This window comes from the organism of the source record quoted next, unplaced genomic scaffold (assembly GCF_019419815.1).
Source record: "Pyrus x bretschneideri cultivar Hongxiangsu unplaced genomic scaffold, Pyrus_bretschneideri_v1 Contig47, whole genome shotgun sequence".
Classification (NCBI taxonomy): Eukaryota; Viridiplantae; Streptophyta; class Magnoliopsida; order Rosales; family Rosaceae; genus Pyrus; species Pyrus x bretschneideri.
The window spans coordinates 2,337,430-2,350,568 of NW_025999784.1; the positions used below are offsets into that span (position 1 = coordinate 2,337,430).

At 36.4% G+C, this 13,139-nt stretch overlaps 1 protein-coding gene across 1 annotated transcript; it reads left to right on the forward strand.

The window, feature by feature from the left end:
- Window positions 1-355: 355 nt before the first annotated feature.
- On the forward strand, window positions 356-12,280 carry LOC103955153 (regulation of nuclear pre-mRNA domain-containing protein 1B). Its single transcript, XM_009367024.3, has 8 exons — window positions 356-508; window positions 1,271-1,380; window positions 3,822-4,069; window positions 4,517-4,672; window positions 4,779-4,935; window positions 8,290-8,429; window positions 8,522-8,557; window positions 11,414-12,280. The coding sequence occupies exons 2-8, from the start codon at window positions 1,299-1,301 to the stop codon at window positions 12,278-12,280; spliced, it is 1,686 nt and encodes a 561-aa protein (XP_009365299.2). The 5' UTR covers window positions 356-508; window positions 1,271-1,298.
- Window positions 12,281-13,139: the final 859 nt, after the last annotated feature.

Genomic DNA, 13,139 nt, shown 5'->3' on the forward strand with positions numbered 1-13,139 from the left:
AATCATATTTCAACGATCCGAATCATTTGATCTTTAAGCTCAGGATTTTTAGATCCGGGGATGACCTGTGATTAATAACTTCACGGGACTTAAAACAAAATGTTGTAAAAGTACGAGAACAAAACAATTATAAACTAAGAAAACAAAATTAAGTCACTTAGTATTATGATATATTGATATTCCTCTTCAGTTGTAAATAAGAGATCTTATGTTCAATTATCGTCAAATGCGAATTTGAATTATATTATTACTATCCTGTGTGAGATTAAGTCCACTTCATCTCTGTAAATAATATCGTTTGTTAAAAAAAAAAAATCTAAAAGAGAACAAAACAAAGTTAAAGCAGAAAATAAAATTTGCAAAACAAAAAAGAGTACAGCAAATATCTACAGCCCGGCGTCGTTTCAGACCGCAGAGGAAGGAGGAAGGAGAGGGACCGAGCGCACTTGGGCCTCAGTTGCCGGAAGAAGAGAGAGAAAGAGAGCGACGTCCACCCGCTGCTGCTCCGGTAAGTCTCCGAACCATGTCGTTCCTCCTTCTTCTTCATTTCCGTCCTTCTCCCTGGTTCGATTCCTCAACGGCGTTTCCGTTCGAAAACTGTGCGTGACGACGCATGTCTGTGTAAACCCTAGAATTTGGTTTTGTCAATTTTCGTTTTTGTGTGGAAAATTAAAGCTTCTTTTTTCATCGGGAATTAATGAGTAGTGGAGAAGTATGTGTTCCAATACAATTATAGATAAAGAATAAGAGTCGAATTGATTGATGAAATGGAAGTACAGTCGTATGAGGTTGGTGGGTTTTGAGAGTAATGAAGGCCATGAAGTGCCTATTTAGCTAATTTCAAATTTTAAATTAGGAAACGGTTTAATTTTTTTAGCTGTGATTGCACTGAAATATGTAGCAGGATTAGTGTAAAGAATTGTTTATTCTGTTGATTGAATCCCGCACTTGAATGGGTCGAAGAAAGTTATAAACTTTACAAATTGTACTTACATTTTTCACTTTATTTAGTTAATTTCAAATTTTAGTTCAGGAACTGGGGGCATTTTTATAATTTACGTGTTTATTTCACTTTGCTTGCATGTAAATATGTAGCAAGACGGAACGGTATTGAGTACCAGGATTAGTGTAAAGAATTGTTTATTCTGTTGATGCAATCTTGTACTTGAATGGGTGAAACAAAAGTTAAAAACTTTACAAGTTCTAAATATATTTTTCGCATTATTTTTTAATTTTTTTTGGCATAACAATACAGTTTTTATGGCAGCAGGGGATGTAAAAAACTGAGCAACAGCATAATGAGTAACGTTGAAGCTTTTGATGGACAGATATTGGCTGACAAGCTTTCAAAACTCAACAGTTCACAACAATGCATTGAATGTATCCTCTTAAGAAATCCCCTGTGTACAGTACTTCATGGTTAGCTAATTTATGTTTTGGTAATGATGTTTACAAGGAGGGAATCACATTTGTTTCTGTGTAGCTGTATTACGCATCTACTCATTAACATACTCTTTTATAAGAATTTTTGGTAAGAATAAAACACTAATATATGTTTTATATTACTAGGATCTTGCTGAATCTAATTCAATACAAATTTATACTTTTCCCTAATTTTAGATTTGTGAAGAAACTTGTAATGTTAAAGTTTGTATCTTTTCTGTATGCTCTTGTTTTTGGCAGCGTTAAAATTGCATTAGTTGGTGAAGTTTCAACTGTATCTATGTTTTCTCTTTGTGCTATAGTTTACAAGCAACTATCACACATATATTGCATGTTAGAATGACTGTTACTGTAGGAGGAGAAAGAGAGAGTGATGATAGTTATTGTAGAGGAAGAGAGAGTGCTAAAAAGATTGTGTAGAGATTTGTGTATTTTATTTTATTGAAATGAATTTTAGTTACTAGTTATCCAAATTATATATTTTATTTTCTTTTATTGAGGATAGAATGCACGTTGGAGGTTCTTTTTATATTGTAAGTGCCTATATATATATATATATTTTTTTTTTTTTTTTTGCAAATGTTGGTCCTTTTTATATCTATACTTCCCTTAATAATAGCATAGATTATGTAAATAACTTTTGCCATTCACTTCTCGATAGATACTATTTTGATGTCATAGAATGTGATTTTTATTAAGTTTATTGACTGTACTACGATGTATGTTCTAGGGTGGATATCTTGTCCACTTTGTTTGCATTTTGTTGAGTAGCAGTAACATTTCTTTCTTATAAAAGAAAATGTAACTATTCAAATTATAGGGAGGATCATTCTTGTGCATTTATATGCCTCCCACTCTTTCCTCCCCTTAACGATATATTGTTTCTCGTTCTAATTCTGTAATATTTTGTTTATAAAACTTAAGTGATGCATTGATGATGGCAATATCTGCTATCTTGAAGTTATATCCATTGTGAAGTTATGTTTTAAATTTTTTTTTCCCATCATGACTTCTTTGAGCCAAAAAACTGAACGCTCCTAAATGACTTCCTTCTTTCTTTACCTTTTCCCGCCTACTGGTAATTAAGGCTCACAGACCTGGGGCATAAACTTAACATGAGCTCTTGGAGGCAAGTGGCTGTACCACTTAAGTTCTCTGTAGAGATTGCTGCTAAATGCCTTAGCAGCTGTGCTGCTTTATTAGATAAATAGTGAACAGTGATTTAAATTTGTCATGGGAACTTATCTCTTGCATCTTGTACATCATGTTACTTTATTTTAGATGACATCAATATTAAGAGTTCTAGGCCCCAGTTGTTATGCTTGACTAACTTGGACTAGATTAGCGTCAAGGACTAAGTTGGATTGGCTTGGCTTGGACTAAGCAGTATAAGAATAGCAAAGTTTGGTGCAGTGCCGAACTAAGCTACATACTAAAATATTAGACCCAAAGTTTTATTTTGCCATATTCTAATTCTCTTTTATACTTATAAAAACAAAAAAGCTATTATTTTATTACTTTTTCACCCAACTATTTTTCTGCCCTTACTATTTATAAGAGAACCGTTTTTTTTTTTATGTGTCAATGTCTCTCTCCCTCTTCACTTCCTCTCAGAACTTCATAATCGACTGCAAATCTTCAAAATCAAACCACAAAGCAAGAAAGAGATTGAAAATTTAGGAATTGGGCTTAGTGCAGAAGTTACGGTACAGCAGGTATATAAGATGGAGAGAGAGATTAAATTGAAGCAAAAAGGGGGCCCCGCGGGGGGGGGGGGGGGGCGCGGGGTGGGGTTGGGTTAACAGTGCAGGATGGTTGGGCGAAGGGTGCATGTGATTGGCTCGAAGCTGGGAGATGGGGAAGGGTCTGCGATCAGGGAGTCTGGACTGGGTTTTATGTTTTCTGGGTTTGATTTGGGCTTGCATGCCCTTTTCTTTCTAGTCCGGCTTAATACCTAGCTATTACTCAGGATTGGTTAGCGTGATTTAGTGAGGCGTGGAGTCTAGGCGAGTCCGGTTTAGTCTCATGTAAGTTAGTCCTTGGTCATACCAAGCATGGGATTAGTTACCCTAGCTAGTCCGCTCCCACCTAAGAAGGTGAAATAAACGGGGCCCTATAATTTGCAACTGTACAACAATTTCGTCCAGAGCTGCAACCCTATATGGTCTTTTATACTGTATCCTTTAGAAATGATATTTCTTCGGTAAATTTTCTGGTAAACATATTTGATAATGTAGGCACATATATTGATTTCTGGATGTATTGATAATACCTTAGTTCTTATTTTATGAGATTTGTACATAGATGTAATGTACTACCTGATCACTTAGCTCCAACTTTGATGTTTATATTATGTGCTTCCTTAATCATTTAAATAGCTTTATCTCGTTGGTGTATTCCTCACCGAAAGAAAGCAAGGCAGATTGTTGAAATGTGGGATAAATGTTTTAATTCTGCCCAGAAAGATCAGCGCGTGGCTTGTCTATATTTGGCTAATGACATATTGCAAAACAGTAGGCGAAAGGGCAGTGAATTTGTGAATGAATTCTGGAAGTTCCTTCCTGCAGCTCTTAAGCATGTTTATGAAAATGGTGATCAACAGGGAAAGAAAGCTGCCACAAGACTGGTGAGCATTTATGAATGTTCTCTTTTGTTTTACAAATAACAGTATTGAATAGCTGTATGATTATGCTACCATCAATAGATATTTGGATGTGTGCATGCATGCATGCATTTACTTGACCTGAGACTACAATGTTAAGTGACTTAAATCTATAGTAATGGGCTGGAGAAACTTTGACGATTCTGTAGTGTTTGTATTTTCGTCAAAGTGGAAACAGAACCTAAGTCCTTTTTAGATACTCCAGAGGATTTCACTACCTAGCCAACTGAGTTTGCAGATATTAACCCAAAAAAATTGGTAGATTGCTCCCACTCTCCGGAAGACAAGCATGTAATGGACTAGAGTGAACCAGTTTAGTGTCCACTCTTATTTACGTTTCCTTTTGATCATTTGTGCCTAGCAATCTAGTCTCATTACTTCCTCTGTAAGTAAGCTACGTCATTTGTCCAGGTTGACATTTGGGAAGAAAGAAAAGTTTTTGGGTCTCGAGGGCATAGTCTTAAAGATGATATGATGGGAAGGAATCCTCCTGCTCCACCTGCAAGCAATGGAAAAAGTTCAAATCCTATCAAGATAGTGAAGAGGGATGCACACTCAGTTAGACTTGTAAGCACTTTGGGCAGTCTTTAATGTTGGTTTATATTCAATGCCTATAATTGTACTCTTATTTATTGTGAGCTTGTACATGCCTTATTATTCTTCTAAACCTCAGAAATTGGCCGTTGGAGGTCTGCCAGAAAAAATACTTACTGCATTTCAACCTGTTCTTGATGAACATCTGACGGAAGAAGCTGCTTTAGACAAGTGTAATGCTGCTGTACTTTATGTGGGTAAAATTGATGAAGATGTTGAAAACACCTTGATTCATGGTAAGAGTTAGGACATGTGGTTAAGTTCATAAATGTTGATTATATGTTACTTTGTTCGATGATAGTCATAGAACTAGATGACAAAACATAACTTTTATGGGGTGAAAACTAGGTCCTGTTAATTCTGACTTTAATTGTTGTATGTTTATAATGCTAATTCTACAAATCAATTGATTACCAAAAACATATTTATTGCATTTGAATGGTGGGGAGTGGAAGTTATCTTCAATGCCCTAGGAAATATGTCTCTCAGGGCTATTTCTATTCTCCTAGTTCAAAACTTCTTGTTTGTAATGGAACTAGAATCCAATTCTGGAAGATACTAGGGTAGGTGATTCATCCCTTCAATTTTCATTCCTTGATGTTTATAGATATTGTTTGATCATAATCCGGTTGTATCCTCCTTAGATCCATATTATCCTCTGTAGCCTTGTCTTGGAACTTAAATCATTCCAAGAATCCCAAATGACACGGTGTTTGTGGATGTCTCAAATTTGTTGTCTCATACCAGTAATATCTCTTTGAGTCAAGCTTAGTCTGATAGAAGGCATTGTTCTATTTATGTGTCTGGGGACTTGTGCTATGCTTTAAAAAGATCCTGTGTCTGATTATCTCATTGCTGTCTCCGGTTTATATTAGCTGGTGAATCAACTGAGCACATCTTTTTACATTGTTCCTGCAGTTCACAAATCTGGTGTAACTTGTTGCTTGATTTTTCTAAGAAATAGCTATGCCCTGTTGACAGAGGTCTTTCTGAGCCAATAAGAGAGCCTTTAAACTCTGGCCAATAGGAGAGCCTTTAAACTCTGCCCACTAAGAGAGCTTTTAAACCCTGGCTAATAGGAGGGCCTATCTACATGGTTGTAAAGGAAGAGAAGAATTATTTAAGATAGAGAGGAGTTGACTTTAATGCTGGACAAATTAAATTTCTTGCTTCCTCTTTGTTGCATTTTATGGATGCTGGATTTAACGTAATCCAGCATCTGGATTGGTTGCATTTATAGTTGGTGTGGTCTAGGTGGAATGTTTTGTGTGTGGTTTTGCGTGTTTCTTGTCAGATAGAAAAAAATTAGTATATTTTTAATAAAGGGGTGGCTGTTGTTGGTCCACAAGTAGCAATAGGGCAAACCATTTATTCTTGGACAAGCAGTGGTTACAAAATAATTAAGACCTGGAGAGAATTATCTTGTAATGTTAACATTCAATGGCCTTTGAATAGTGGTGGATTTGTGATTTCTGGTTGATGGCACTCTTGAAGGAGAGCCATGTGTTTTGGGGATTTTCTTGTAACAATTGTATGCACGGAAATTTGATTGACAACTCATTTCTTCTTTCAACCCATCTTCTATGGTTTTGAAGGCTATGGTACCACTTAAGGTACTAGTAATAGCTTCAAGTGCTTAATGGGAATGACTCTTTGATTCTGTTTGTCTTTCTTCCTGTCATCGTATCATGTGTAGAGTAGAAGCTGAAAGTGCATGACATGATTCTTTGTTTCCCAATTGCTTTATATTATGGTTAAGTTTGTTTAAGGAAAATATTGAGTTGGGCAATTCCAACATCTTGTCCTAGTTTATTTTGTCAAGGGCGTGAGTTTTTTGGCTGAGGACATATGAGAGAAGTTTTGGGAGAAGTAGAGTGACGGCTGTGTTTTGGGTGGTTGGGTTCGGAAGAAACTGGAGGACCTTTGACAAATTTAGGGGAGAGGGGGTGGAGATTTTGTGACATAAAGTTCTCTACTGGGATATTATGGGGGATTGGACCTTTGGTTTCTTCAGAATTTCGAGGAACACCTGTTTATACTGTTATTGTAGATCAGAGTACTCCTCTTACTTGACAGAAAAATTCTATTTTATACAATTTTATGCTAGGATAATTAAAATACAGGTTATTTGTATGGTGGATATCGTGTCCTCTGATTTGCACATTTTCAATTTAAGTTGGAATATTTGTTTGTGTCAAAACAGAAAAAGGTTAGGATGGACTTGTTTGGAGACAATATGATCATTTTGAATGAACTCTCATGTAGCTTTATTAAGATGGTCATTTTATTTTGATAATTTGAGAGTGAAATATTTCTGGTACTGTTTTCTTTTGATAGTTTAGGAAAAAGATGTTTTGACCCTTTTCCTCTTTGTATAGCTGTATTATGTGGTGCTTGTGAGGGAAAGGAATGCTAGAAGTTTAGAACCTTTGAGGATACTTTGCAGCAGTTTTTGGCCATTTTTGTTTCGTCTGTTTTTCAAATGGATGTCAGTACATACTTTAGAGTTGTACAGTATAAGTGCATAGACTCGTGTATAGATTTTAGATCTTACTTTGCCCCCTCTTCACCTTCTCCCTTCTTCCTTCTTAATGCTCACCTCTTTCCTACACCTTTCTTTCTCTGACCTGTTCGTCCATTCAGCCAATGACTAGATAAATTAAAAGTAGCAACTTATCTTGTTTCCTAGTCTTAAAGAGGTTTAATTAATCTCTGCCAAGTGATTGAAAAAGTCTCACATCAGAATGACAAGCTCTCCTCTCTTTTTTTTTGGTCACACTATTGGTTCATTGTCCAAGTTATTTTGTGTGCATTACTGCATTTTCATTTTTTTTTTCATGAGTTGTATTTCCAAAAGGCTCTGTGACTCTGTCTATTCTTTTACTCGGATGTAAATTCTGCAGCATCGATAGACTGCTAGGGGCAAATTGAATTGGTTTATTTGATTAATCAAGCTAGTACACTGGCTGCTATTACTATTAATAGGTTGGCCTGGAATAATCTCATCCTAGTCTTTTACCATGTCCGTCTCGAGCGTCGTTCTAGGAGTAACAATTGCAAGTTTCAAACTTTAGAAATAAAAAAATCCTAAAACAAGTATCATTTAAAATGAGTATCCCTTTCTGTGTATTACTATTTAGGAATGACCGTGTAAGTAGAATAGCAAGTTGCTAGGCATTGAATCCACATCTATCCTTGTGTATGTTTTGTTTCCCTATGCTGATTTAAGTTATTTGAGGAACTCTAAAACAGTTAGTTGCTATATGATATTATTTATGATTGCGATATCTAAAAGGTATTATTTGAAAAAATTAAATTGCTGAATTTTGAAAATAATATGATGGATTTGAAAATATAAGTATTCCATCGAGAACCTTAAGATCAAAGAAATCCCTTTATTTGATATGTATGCTGATATTTACACTGTTTAGATTTTCATGCATGTAATGTAATGTAGATGGTTGAACTCTTTGATGCTTTCAGTAAACATGATACTGGTCTTGTGTTAAATTTGTTGAACATCTCCTGATGTATTTTAGTGCCATGTAGAATAGTTTTATTGATTTTCCCGTTCTAAACTGTGTAATCAGGAACTCAGCAGGGATCCACACTGTTGGATGATTTGAAAGAGCAAGAAGATGCACTTAATCAATCTGTTGGGCAACTTGAGAGCTTGGAGGCAACAAGATCTGCCTTGGTTTTGCAACTCAAAGAAGCTCTTCAGGATCAAGTACAATTTTTTTTTCTATTCCACTCATGTTATCACTTGTGTGGCTTTGTTTAAGATTTCAGATATTGATGACTAAATGCTAATATTTACAGGAAGCAAAGCTGGAAGTGGTTCGCACTCAATTGCAGGTAAAAGTAGCTAACTAAACTTCAATTGCCCCTCTTAAAATTAAGAAGTCTTTCTTTCTCTTGGAAATGGTGGGCATATACCTAGTCTTTATAATTTGATTTACAAGGGGTTTTATCACTGAATGTTATCAAGATCAACTAGTTGTCAACGTCAGTTCCTCATAATCTTTATAGCTAATAGAAATTGTGGTATCATCAACTCAATGCCTTGATTCTGTTGATAATGAAGTCTTGAGTTTGATTCCTGCATTCCTCAAATGTTGAGATCTATTGATTGAAACGGCTAGATGATGTTTGTCGTTAGAATAAGAATTAATTTGGTGGTGTTTTGTAGGAAAATGTTTGCTTGACAGTAAACTAAACCGTAGGAAAACTGAATCTTGATGTTACTCCTATATGCATGTATATTGTAGCAGAACCTTAGGTCTTAATTAACATATGCATTTAAATGTGCACATATCCTACACAATTAACTATGATGGCTGTCAAGAGTGTAGGCGGTTAGTGATACTAGCTTGTATTTTGATGCATATGCTCTTTCTCTTGTTTCTTTTGTTTGCTTCAACTCTTTCCCATGTCAATTCTAATCTTAACCCAAGTCAGTTCAGTTCAAATCTGTCCTGTATCAGTTCTAGGTCTCTATGCGAGGCAACTAATATTTTAAGCGGCTTTGTTTTAGCTTGTGTATTATCTTTGGTCCTTTTGCATAAACAAGTTCTAGTTATCATAATCTTGAGAAGAGTTGAGAAACAAACTTGTATAGAAGCATATTAAATTCCCAGAACAGAAGTAATACTGAATTGACAGAAAATTTTAATTTTGACTAAAAAGTACAACGACTTTAAATTTCTGCAGAAAATTTCAACAGAATTTGTATCTGTCATAATGTCATCAATATGCATCATTTTTTGGCTTACTCTCAGATGACTTTTTAAAAGAAAATAAATAAGTAAAATGTAGGCTTTAGAAAGTATAAATTTCTAAGATCTTTGATTAATAATCTTTTCCCGTCCAACTGTATGTTCATTTTTTAGGACTTTAAATAGAAATATTATTTCGTTGAGTTTGTAGGTTGATAAAATAAAATGATCTTTAAACTCGTTTTTTAAATGTACATAAAATATGGCCAATACCATTCCTCATAATTTAGAATTTTTTTCTTTTCTTGTGGCCTTTATATCAGGCTTTGGCAATGATAAAGATCAGAGAGTTTTCCACTCGAAGTTGGGAGAGATTTTTCAGTGTACCCGGAATTCAAGGTGGCACACCACGTGTCATAATATAAGTGAAGGGACATGAGAAATATACCCTAAAAGTGGGACATATCAACCATGTCGTTCACTTATATTATGACATGTGGTGTACCGCTATGTGTTCTGGGTACACAAAAATTTATCCTAAGTTGGGACTTAGCTAGGGTTGGGCGGAGGTTATTTTGCTGGAGTTATTGAATGTATTTGTTTTTGGTTGGGAGGGGAGGGGAGGGGGTAAGTTTCCCTTGGCTCCTTTTTCTGCATATCTCTGAGAAGCAAATTCAATCTTTTAATTTTATTTTTTGGAAACAACCACCCATGGATATAGACATTCTGCACAAATTACGTTAAATAGTGTGAAGAAATAGTCAGTGTAGGTTGTAAACACCCTAGTGTTTACTGTTTAGGGATGATTGAGTTAATTTTACTGATTTCTGGAAATGTTTTGGCATCACGCTGGCCTTCAGCCTCGCACCGAAGGTGCCTTGGTGTCACTCCAAGGTTGTTGTGGCTCACAAACAAGCAGGAAACCCTAAATTTCTTTCCATTAACGCTTATTTTTTTAAAGATTAGGGCAACTCCAGTGCAAAGATGTAAAACCGAGGATGTAAATAGGCCTTTTACATCTCCGGTGTCATCTTCATGAGAATATTCCAAGATGCAAAACTATTTTGCTCCAGTGGTAAAATGTTAAATTTGGGATGTTAAATTTGCATTTTCATCTTGGAACTTATATTCTCCCACTGGACAGGCAGATAGTTAAAAATGCATCCAGTTTTATTTAAACAATTTAGAAAAAATACATTTTTTAATTTATTAAACCACAATTTCAAAGTATGATTTTGTTATTTGAATTATAGCAGTACAAATATTTTCTAGCAATTGCCTGCCAATTTCCAATTATTCATTGCCGTTGATTGAACACTGTTTAAATTTAATTTGATCTCTTATCTAACTGTTGATTAAAGAGAAATATATCTCCCAGGGATTGATGATCATAGAGGAGTTGACAATTAGTGACGTGCCAAGATCACAGTTTTGTATTTTTTGAATTACTTTTAAGGAAAACTAATGAAAAAGGCTTGAAAACTTTGAGTTTTAACTATAAGGACAAAATAAAGGGTAAAGTGAATAGTACCATGATTGACTTTTTAGTGTAAAAATGTGGTTTTTCGTTAAAGTGAACAGTACCGGGAGCTTTTCGTTAAAGTTCTCCTACTTTTATGCATCAAGTACTTGGCTTGGAAGAGCTTAAATGTTGGCGCGTAAATGCGAAATTGCGTGTATATGGCGTGTTGCCTTGAATGCTGGCTGTCCAAACTCCAGCAGCTTATTCTATGTTTGTGATGTATATATAGGAACTATTTTTTTTTAAATTTTTTTTCAGGTGGGTTGGATAATTTACATGCCAAATTTGCAGTCCACTGAACTTCAAAATTAGTTTAGAGTTGTAAATTGGCCATTTCAAGATTAGGAGACGCAAACTAATTTTCTGTGTATAAAGTTGGTTTGGAGTAGAGCATATCAAACCACATCTTATAATGCAATTCCCTTTGTACTAGCTACTCTTTGCGATTAACAGGATTGTTTTGTTTCCATGCAGGTTGCTCGACATCAGATTGAGAGAGTAAGTAATATTAAAAGGAGACTGAGTTTGCCCCTGGTTCTGAACCCCGAAAGCAATATTGTTAACACGACACCTGAATCTACCAGGGGGTTGGAACCAAATTTACCATTAGTCCAACAAACTGGCCTCCCACCTCAGCCTCCAATGCAGCCTATGGTTTCTTTTGCCCCTGTAAAAACTACCGATGAAGAGAACAAGAAAGCAGCAGCAGCTGCTGTGGCTGCTAAGCTTGCTGCATCTACCTCTTCTGCACAGATGTTAACGTCTGTTCTTTCATCTCTTGTTGCTGAAGAAGCTGCCTCTATGACTGGTAGCCTGAAATCAGCTGGTTTTACATCAGGATTATCCATGTTTCCTCCAGAAAAACGGCCCAAGCTTGAGAAACAAATGTCTGATGGTAACAATCCTGATGGTGGCAATGCAGCCTTTTTTACGCCTCTCCAACAGCAGGCAATGACCAGTGTTCCAATCGCGTCATCAGCAACCATGCAGCCTATGTCCCACAGTAACCAGATGCAAAGTCCTTTTAGTCCGCTGCCACCACCTCCGGCACCATCACCATCTACTGCAACTACACCATCGAATCAATATGTCCAATCTTCTGGTCTTATGGTGGGTGGAATTCCTTACGGATATGGATCAAATGCCTTACCGCCTCCACCGCCTATACCTCCACATATTTCAATGAGTATGTCAAGGCCCAGTCCGCCGCAACAGCAGCCGCAGCCTCAGCAGCAGCAGCAGTTGCAGCCGGCTGCTGGGGGTTATTATCGGCCACTGGGTATGGGGTTCTACGGGCAAAGTAATCAGTCAAATACGCAGCCAGTAGTACCTCGACAGTAAGTTCTGTTTATTTTACCTAGTCAGAATCTCCTATCCTGGATCGTGGGCAAAACCATCGAAGGTACCCACAACTTTTGGTGACAAGATCCTCTTGGAAATCTATGGAGCCGGTGTAATTTCTCAGAGGCATTGTGTTGTTATGTAAATTAGTAGAGAATAGCGTCTGTCCTCACAACACCTAGGTCCATCTCCCCCTTGCCAATTTATGCACGGAGTCCTTTGATGCGTCGTGGAACGTAAATTTGGTGGTAGCTATGTTTCGGTTTGACATGAAGTGCCTAACTTGAATGTACCTGTGCAAACTTACTTGGCGTTGTAAACAGCGTTTGGGGCATATTACTAAATGTGTACTTTAAATATTGGATGTGCTTTCCCTTGTTAGTGTTTCTTGAGCTGCCTCGAGAGGCCGCTTCCTGGTCGACGTTAAGACGGGGAGTATTCTCGGATGCAGAGCTGTTGGGACATTGTTTCGTCGACTCGCCTCACTAGTGGGATGATGCTTTGTTGGTTAGAATTGTGCTTTATATAGTAGTTACAAATTATAGTGATAGTTAAGCGACATTATTATATGCGTTAATCAATTTAATCTCGAGTAAAACTTGTTTTATTTTTATCTTAAAATCCATGGATCGGTTTTGCGCCATGTTTTTCATGAGCTGCAAGTGCTCTGTATCTTTTTTTTGAAGTCTCTTTTTTGAGTCTTTCTAGGTTTTTTTCTACTTCTTTTGCCGTGAGCCTCCATATCATAGTCTCATCTTCTAATTGGAGCATTTATAGGTCTTTGGTTTATGTGTCCAAACCATCTTAATTAATTTTCACATCTTATCTTCAATTGTGGGCACTCTTACTTTACCTCGGA